This window comes from Vombatus ursinus, unplaced genomic scaffold, assembly GCF_900497805.2.
Source record: "Vombatus ursinus unplaced genomic scaffold, bare-nosed wombat genome assembly UNPS02014794.1, whole genome shotgun sequence".
NCBI lineage: Eukaryota > Metazoa > Chordata > Mammalia > Diprotodontia > Vombatidae > Vombatus > Vombatus ursinus.
The window spans coordinates 9167208-9177468 of NW_020954572.1; the positions used below are offsets into that span (position 1 = coordinate 9167208).

Genomic DNA, 10261 nt, shown 5'->3' on the forward strand with positions numbered 1-10261 from the left:
GAAGCAAAACAGACTTTTGAGGAGGGACAAGTCAAAAAGAGAGAGAAATACAAACAAGAAAATAGGATGGAGGGAAATAAAGTTAATAATTGTAAGTGTGAATATAAATGGGATGAGTTGACCCATAAAATGGAAGCAGATAGCAAAATGGATTAGAAACTAGAATCCAACAATATGTTGTTTATAAGAGACACAGTGGAAACAAAAAAATACACACAGACTTAAAATAAAAGGATGGAGCAGAATCTATTATGCTTCTGCTGATGTTAAAAAAAAAAGGCAGAAGTAGCAATCATGATCTCAGACACAGCCAAAGTAAAACAGACTTAATGAAAAGAGATAATAAGGGAAACTGCATTTTGCTTCATTTATAATAAACTACATTTTACTTCATTTATAATGAAGTAATATAAAAAAATTTACAGCAAGTTTATCTGATCAATTTCTCATTTCTCAGATATATAGGGAACTGAGCCAAATTTAGAAAAATAAAAACTATTTCCCAATTGATAAATGGTCAAAGGATAAGAACAGGTAGTTTTCAGAAGAAGAAATCAAAGCTATTTGTAACCACACAAAAAAAATGCTCTAAATTACTACTAATTAGAGAAATGCATATTAAAACTACTCTGAGGTACCATATCATACCTATCAGATAGAATGTGGGAAGAGAATTTGGAAATCAAAATTTAAAAAGAAAAGAACATTTAAAATAAATCAATTTTAAAAGAAAATAAGAAATCTGATTTTAAAATAAAGGGGAAAACAAATTTTTAAAATCAAAAATTGAAAAAAGAGTAATTCACAGCAAATAAAGAGGAAATAAATGACATTTTTTCCTGTTACAACTGATTTCATGCTCATAAAATTAATAACAAACAAAATAAATGATTTATACAAAATACCTAAGACTCACAGAATAAGTAAATCTAAACAATGTATTGTTTAAAACAAAAATTGAATAATCCAAACATGCATTCCTAGAAAAAAAAAAGAAAAAAGAAAAGAAAATCCCTGAGTCTAGATGGACATGCTATCAAATGTTTAAAGAATAAAAAACTTTTTGTTCCATAAATCATTTGCAAACCTATAGACAGAAGATTCCTTATCAAACTCCTTCAATGAGAAAAATGTTTCTGATACCCAAAACAATATGAAATAAAGCAGAGAAAGAATTCTACACACCAATAAAAACATACTGAATAAAATAGTATCAAAGAGGCTATAGTAATAAGATCAAATATTTATTCATTATAACAAGCTTAGATTTATATCAGGAATTCAGGATGGGTTAACATCAGGAAAACTATTAATGCAATACATTGAATTATTAACAAAGATAACAGAAATAACATGATCATTTTAATAGACACTACCTTGTACTCTGTGATCTAGTTGAACTAGCCTCCTTGCCGTTCCTTGCAGAGAATATTCCATTTTTTATCTCTGAACATTTTCATTGACTGTCTCTCACTCTTGGAATTCTCTCACTTCTCATCTCCACCTTCTATAATCCCTTCCAACTCCAGATAAAATTCTACTTTCTATAAAGACCCTTTCCTACTCCCCCTTACTGACAGTGCCTTCCGTGTGTTTATTATCTCCAGTTTATCCTATATAGATTTTGTTAGTACATAATTGTTTGCATGTTGTCTCTCTATTAGACTGTGATTTCTTTGAAGGAAGGCACTCACTTTTGTGATTCTATGTATTCTCAGAACTTAATGCCTAGAATATAGTAGGCACTTAATAAATAATTGCTGACAGGGTGAGGCAGGAAGGAGGGCAGCACAATAATAAATCCAGAAAGAGGAAACACTACCTTTAGGAGGTGAGGCTCATATCATGGTATGGATATTGACTCAAAAATTATCATGTGTCTTCTTTATTAATTAATATCTATACTACTGAGGCATAGGAAAAGGCAACAACAGACCAAATTAATATATATGTATAATATTATATATATATATACACACCTCTATACACATATGCATAACTATGTATGTATGAGGTACATATGCACATGGATTCATTTGCACACAAAAGGGAGCATTTTGTATGATGCACAAATGAAATAATAGACACGGTAAAGAGGAAAGCTACAATTTGTTACTCCAGAATTTTAGTTCTTTAATGGGATAAAGAAAAAAGTAAACAAGTAACAAGTAAGGCTATAAGTGGAAGAAGTATTATAGATTAGAAAGTGATATAAATAAAGAAAATGACAAGGAAAATGAAAACTAGGAAATGGGTGCCACCAAAGAATGTTCTTTAAATTACAAGTCTGGAGAGTGGCAGGGAAGCGAAGGTAAAGAGAGAAACTAATGGTTTAAGTAAAATCAAAGTATCTGGGAAAGGACATTTTAAGGGAAAGGAGCTTTGGGAATAGACATGTAAAATTGGTAAAAGCAAAACTGATTGTAGTGAAAACTATTGACTTGAAAGAAAAATGGTATAAAATAAATATAAAAGAAATAAAAAAGTTAAAACACACTCCTAAAAAAATAAGCATAAAGATGAACAGATTAAATTATTCATCAAAAGGAAATAAAAAGAATAATCAATAAGGAAATAAAATGCAACAATTCATTGTGCAATTGGTGGTTTTAAAAAGTAGAAGTTGTAATCAAACTATACAATATTTTTTTTTTTAAATTGCAGTATTAAGAAAAATAAAGTGGAAAAAGTACATTATATATAGTGATCCAAAGATTAAAACCACACTAAGACATTTGGGACATCCTATTCTTAAAGATATCATAGATAACAAAATAATATCAATATTAAACATACTTACATTTAATGGCATAGCATCTAATTTCATAAAGGAGCTAACTTACAACTGGTCATAGACAGTAACAAAATAATTTTAAGAGACTTTAATGTTTTTCTCAGAGCTAGATAAATCTAACAGAAAGAAAAAGCAAAAGGAAAATATAAAACTGAACAGATTGTTGGAAAAGTTATATTTTAAAGACTTTTGGCATCTTTTTAATGGCAATATGAAATAATACAGTAGACACATTTCTCTTCATCATATAATGTTTACAAAAATATGCCATATGCTAAGGGGAAAACATTTTTCAATAATATAAGTATAGAAAACATAAAGAATAAGACCTATTCTTTAAATCTCTACTTCAATAAAAATAGTAATTAATTTAGTAAAAGATACAGAACAAATTGGAGATTTAATAATGATATCTTAAATAATATGTTGATAAAAGAATATATCATAGGTATAATTAACATTATGTGAATGAGAAAGATAATGATCAGGCACCATATCAAAAATTTTGGACACAGAAAAAGCATTCCTCAAAGAAAAAATAAAAACTATGTCTATGAAAATATACATGTTAACACAACAGAAATATAATAGACTAATGTGTTGGGTGTACAATTGAACAGCAGTGACACACCTCTCTCTGGATCACACCACCTTAGAAGTACTGAGAACTTGCAGATCTCCAGAATTAACTCTGAAAACAGCATCATGAAAAAGCCTGAAGCTTTAGACAGTGCCTATCCACCCACAAGTAATCAGAATCCAACCTTAACGTAAGTTCAAAGCTATGGAATAGGCTACAAAAATGAGCTAACAACAACCACAAAAAGAACTTGGCCATAAAAAGCTACTATGGTGGCAGGGAAGACAAAGACATAAACTCAGAAGACAACAATATGAAAATACTTATAAGCAAAGCCAAAAAAAAATAAAAAAGGTATCATTTTGCTTGAATTCTCCCTGGTAGGGGGAAGGTAATTTGGAACTCAAAATTTAAAAATAAAAGAACATTTTAAATAAATAATGAAAATTTAAAAATAAAGGAGCAAACATCAACAAAACATTTTAAAACAAAGACGTAGTTGGCTTGCTTATCAAATTTGAGGATGAAACAGCTAGAAGAATCTCAATAAGTTGGATGAAAATGTGTGGATTTAAAAGAACTTCAAAAGATTACAAGAGTATAATGTCAAGTCTAATTAGATAACATTTGAAAGGGATAAAGGTAACATTGCATTTGAGTTCAAAAAATGAACTATACACATACAAGATGGAAGAGCTCTGTGACAACAGTTTGTAAAAAATATCTCAAGATTTTAGTGGACTAAAAGTACCGTACCACATGAACTAACAATATGACAGGGTAGGTATCCAAAAAACAGCAACAACAACAACTCACCCCATCTGGGCCTATATTAAGTTAATCACAGTGTTTATGAAACGACCCGTACCAGATAAGAAGGACTGCCATCTTCACTTTCTTGAATGAGAATATTCGCGTATTTTCGATATTATTTAATAATCTCAATAGTTAAACCAATTGAGTCTGTAGATACTGCCTTATCTTAGAATCTAGATTGTAACTGTCAGTGACTGTCCCATAGTAGAAGAATTATGCTTGATCAGCTTGGCCACAGAAGTAAGAACTAGGAGCAAGACAAAGAAGTTTCAAAGAGGCAAACTGAGGCTAAGCATAAGGACAATCAATTATCCTGACAATTAGAGCTGTCAAAAAGAGGAATTGTTGCCTTGGAAGATAGTGGTGTGAGCCTCATTGGAGGCCTTCAAATGTGGAGTGGCTGATCAATTATCAGGTATGTCATAATTGCAATTGCCTTTCATATATAGATATAGACATAATCGAACTGAGGTTCCCTCTACCTTCAAAATCCTATGATTCTGTGAATTGCCCATGTACTCACTTCTGATGAAGTTATATCATAGCACTAATTCATACACATACACATGTACACACACAACAAAGGCATAGTTTTATTTAATGGTATAGCAAGAACAGTAGATACAAAGCATCCTTCCCTCCTAAAATCTCAGTGCTAATGCATACTCAAGTTGTAATTCACTGAAATACTTAGGTCATTCATTCCATAAGCATTTATTAAGTCTATAGTGGATCTTGGGAACTGTGTTCAGTGCTCAGTACTGTTTTGTCTAGAGCAGCCCTCAATTATACACTTGTCACCCTGTCAGGTGTGTCCATTTGCAGCATTCTAGTAAGTAGGGAATATGGAAAAGGCTGTACCTATGCTTTCACTGATAGAGGGAACTCCCAAGTGAAGAAACTCCATTTACCAATTCAGATTGCCACTTTTTCTGAAACTTATAACCTTAGACAGGTACCTAGAGCACAAATAATTTACTCAAGGTCAAGAGTCAGTATTTTTCTGAGGCAAGACTTTAACTTCAGTTTTCCTGGCTTTGAGAAAAACTCTATTATATCATGCCATCTCTTTTTTTGTTAAGTAAAAGAGGAAATACTGTCATCACTGGAAATGGGGTGGAAATGATTAATGTAGATATAAGCAATAACTTTTTTTTTCTTTTTTCTTTCTTTTGGTAGGGATAACTATAATCTCAATTGTTGACCAAGTTGTATATCTGTTGATATGAGGAAAAATAAGTTGACCAACCTGTTGCTTTAAGAAAAAGCTCGGGGGCAACTAGGTGGTGCAGCAGATAGAGCGCCGGCATTGGATTCTGGAGGACCTGAGTTCAAATCTGGCCTCAGACACATAAAAACACTTACTAGCTGTGTGACCCTGGGCAAGTCACTTAACCCCATTGCCTAACCCCCCAAAAAATGTATTAAATAAGATCGGGGGTGAAACAAGGATGTCCGTTATCACCACTGTTGTTCAATGTTGTATTATAAAAAGACATTGAAGGCATTAGAATAGGCGAAGAAGAAACAAAGCTATCACTCTTTGCAGATGACATGATGTTATACTTGGAGAATCCCAGAGAATAAAGTAAAAAACTACTTGAAATAATAAACAACTTTAGCAAAGTTGCAGACCATAAAATAAACCCACATAAATCATTGGCATTTCTATATATTACCAACAAAGCCCAACAGCAAGAGATAGAAAGAGAAATTCCATTTAAACTTACTGTAGACATGATAAAATATTTAGGAGTCTACCTCCCGAAACAAACCCAGACACTCTATGAACACAATTACAAAACACTTTTCACGCAAATAAAATCAGATCTAAATGAAAAACATCAGTTGCTCATGGGTAGGCCGAGCTAATTTAATAAAAATGACAATTCTACCCAAGCTAATTTACTTATTTGGTGCCATACCAATCAAACTACCAAAAAACTATTTTACAGAGTTAGAAGAAAATAATAACAAGATTCATTTGGAAGAACAAAAGGTCCAGAATATCAAGAGAACTAATGAAAAGAAATGCAGGGGAAGGTGGCCTAGCCATTCCAGATATTAAATTGTATTATAAATCAGCAATCATCAATACTGCTTGGTACTGGCTAAGAAATAGAGTGGTGGACCAATGGAATAGGTTAAATATGCAAGACACAGTAGTCCATGACTATAGTAATATATTATTTGATAAATCCAAAGACTCCAGCTTCTGGGATAAGAACCCGCTTTTTGAAAAAAACTGCTGGGAAAACTGGAAAAGAGTATGGCAGAAACTAGGCATAGACCAAAATCTCACACCATATACCAAAATAAAGTCAAAATGGGTTCATGATTTAGATATAAATGCTGATACTATAAGCAAACTGGGAGAGCAAGGAATAGTTTACCTGTGAGATCTATGGAGAACAGAAGAATTCATGACCAAACAGCAGGTAGAGAACATTATGAAAAGCAAAATAGATAATTTTGATTACATTAAATTGAAAAGTTTTTGTACAAACAAAGCCAATACAACTAAGATTAGAAGAAAGGTAGAAAATTGGGAAAGAATTTTTACAACCAGTCTCTCTGATAAGGGCCTCATTTCTAAAATATATAGAGAATTATGTCAAATTTACCATTCCCCAATTGATAAATGGTCAAAGGATATGAATAGGTAGTTCTCAGATGAAGAAATTAAAGCCATCTATAGTCATATGAAAAAATGCTCTAAATCACTATTGACTAGAGAAATGTGAATCAAAACAACTCTGAGGTACCACATCATACCTATCAGAATGGCCAACATGACAAAACAGGAAAATGATAAATGTTGGAGAAGACGTGGGAAAATTGGAATACTAATGCATTGCTGGTGGAGTTGTGAAATGATCCAATCATTTTGGAGAACAATTTGGAACTATGCCCAAAGGGCTATAAAAATGTGCATACCCTTTTACCCAGCAATAGCACTTTTAGGGCTATATCCCAAAGAGATCACACAAACGGGAAAAGGACCTACATGTGCAAAAATATTCATAGCAGCTCTTTTTGTGGTGGCAAAGAATTGGAAATTGAGAGGATGCCCATCAACTGGGGAATGGCTGAGCAAGTTATGGTATATGAATGTGATGGAATACTATTGTGCTATAAGAATTGATGAACAGGCTGACTTCAGAAAAACCTGGAAAGACTTGTATGGTCTAATGCTGAGTGAAGTGAGCAGAACCAAGAGAACGTTGTACACAATAACAGCCACGTTGCATGATGACTAATATTGATAAACTTAACCCTTCCTGGCAATACAAGGATCTAAGACATCTCCAGAGGCCTTGTGATAGAAAATGCTATCCAAACCCAAAGAAAGAACTATGGACGCTGAATTACTAATTTTTTTCTCTTCTGTTGAGTTTTTTTTCCTCTTTCTGATGGTTCCTCCTATTGGTTTTAATTTCTACTTACAACACCACTAATGTGAAAATATGTTTAATATGAATGTAAATGTATAGCCTATATCAGATTATGTGCCATTTTGGGGAGGGTGGTGGGAAGGGGGAGAAAAATTTTTAACTCAAAAGCATATGTAAGTGATTATTGATAAATCAAAATAAATTAATAAAAAAATTAAAAATAAAAAAGGTACAGAATGAACTGTTTTTAAAAAAACAGAAAAAGAAAAAGAAAAAGCTTGTGACACTCAAACCTATCCAAAACGTAGAATGGGCTGCCTTGGAGCACTAGACTTACTGGTAGGAAGAACTGGGTTTATATTCTGCCACTGCCACTTCTTAACCACTTATCACATAACTTCTCTCAGGTTCTATTCTTTGTATCTAAAAAAAGGAATAATCATCACTCTAAAACCTATTTCATAGGGTTGTTGTGAGATTCAAATGAGACAATGCCTTTTAATCACTTTGAAAATTTGAAGGAGCTATATAAATGTCAGCTGTTATTCATACTCAAAAAATGATAACACTGATATTTATCATCATTTGCCCTCTATTGTTGAACATGTAAAGTTGTGTTACTTTTCAATGGCAAGATACTGAACCATCCATACTAACTTACCTGTATGGCACTATGAGAAATTACATTCATATTCAAGATCCCAGTTAGGATTAGGGCTACCATCTATATTCCTGAAACATAGTTTTCCTCCATATAAAGCTAGCTGAAGCATATCGTTTTTGAAACTCTTATGCTGGCATTATTAACATTAGTCTCTAACTACTAGAGCTAACAGACCTAGATTAGCATTTTTAAGTAGCTCTCAGAGTCATCCTCTCCCAGGGTAAACCAGAAAGAGGAGTCTCCATTATGTCACAATGAACAAAGGAGGAAATTCTATAGAGGTTTTAAGAAAAGAGAAGAAGAAAGAAGATTTAGAAAGGCTGGAGACAGATTTAGTGAACTGAAAGACTTCAATGTCCAAGACCGACTGAAGGTAAAGAAACAACTGACTGCCATCATTTATCTAACTTCACAGAACTACTCAAATATTCTATTAGTCTAAACTGCATCATAGGATAAATAAAACATTTTATCCCTGAATAGGAATATTATTTTATTTCCTCTCGCTAGCTTCACAGAAAGGCAACACTAACCAATGAGAAGCTCTCATGAAGTCTTCCATGATTACTATAGTGTTCAGCATGACACTGGACATTTAACTTATCACCCATAAGAGAAACATACAAGAAATGAAGTACATGCCATAAGGAATAAAAGTGAGCAACAGCCTGTTAGCCAACATGGCTTCATCTGAACAACGAAAACTTTTCAAATATGAAAAGCCACTCAAATGTAAAAGCTTCAGAAGTATCAGGGATATCTGTCTCCCTCCCCTGATGCCTTTGCACAAAGCAGACTTGAAGCCAGAAATGGAGAACTATAGGCATGGCTGTATGAGGAATTCCATGTTTTGTAATCACCTCATCCTAAAACCAGAATTAGGAAGAACCCGAAGAATTTGCAACATGTTACCAGGATCTGATTTTGTGTATGAAGATGGCGTGGCTGAAACAATCGGACAATGGAGAAAACATACAGATACTGCTTCACCAAAAAAACCCCCACGCAATTTTCTTAACTTTAATGCAAAAGCTGTACAGGCTGGCTTAGTTACTCCTGCTGAGTACCATTCATTCAGCTTGAGTTATGACCAAACCCAAGCAATTAAAAAAGCTATACAGGCTGGCTTTGTTTCTCCTGCTGATTATCATTCATTCAGACTGGGTTATCGCCAAACCAGACCGATTAAAAAAAAACAAACCACTCCTAGACCATATGCCCAAAAAACAACACAGAGATCAAAATGTTACTATAACTGACCTAATCCAGCAGAAGTTCAAGAACCAACGGATACAGAAAAGAAATATGAAAGATTCAATTCATTATAAAGACTTTGTCAAGATCACACCAAAAGAAAGTTACTACCAAACCTGTGGCACCAAGGTCAAGCAATATCACTCACAAACCAAACCATTCCGTCCTTGGCAATTGGCCCAATTTCAGAAGGCTGAAGCATGTCTTAACACCTTCTCAGATGAGGAGATTCACCTAAAGTCACTGAAGAACTTCCGTGCAGAAGCTCCCGTAAGATGTAGTGCCCTTTCTCTGGGCATTTACACTAGTGCATTTTAAGAAAATTTACCTTAGTGAAGAAATAGAAGAATGCTAAAAACTATCATTAGAATGAAAGGTAGTAAAATTGCTTGGGGTTTAGGTTTTTTTGTTTATTTGTTTGTTTTTGCATTGTGCTCTCAAATTTTTGATAAATCTGAATGCAGTTCAAACTTGTGTAAAATCCAGAATACATCCATCTATCTACCCATCTGTCTGTCTATCTATCTATCTATCTATATCTACCCACATACATATCTATATAAACATAAATATATGCACATGTGTATGTATGTGTGCTTGTGTGCATAGGTATAGATTTTATTGATACATTTTTTCAATGTCATCTTCATTTTCCAATGTATAACTTCCCACTTCCTATGCCCAATGATTGATCCTTTTAAAAAAAAGTATTAAAAAAGAAACAAAAAACATTAAGTCAGCAAAACTGATCAACATAT

At 33.2% G+C, this 10261-nt stretch overlaps 1 protein-coding gene across 1 annotated transcript; it reads left to right on the forward strand.

Annotated features, from left to right (window-relative positions):
* Positions 1-8929: 8929 nt before the first annotated feature.
* Positions 8930-9821, forward strand: LOC114048994 (cilia- and flagella-associated protein 77-like). The gene is made up of 2 exons (XM_027870180.1): positions 8930-9364; positions 9447-9821. Exons 1-2 carry the CDS (start codon positions 8930-8932, stop codon positions 9819-9821), a joined length of 810 nt encoding a protein of 269 aa, XP_027725981.1.
* Positions 9822-10261: the final 440 nt, after the last annotated feature.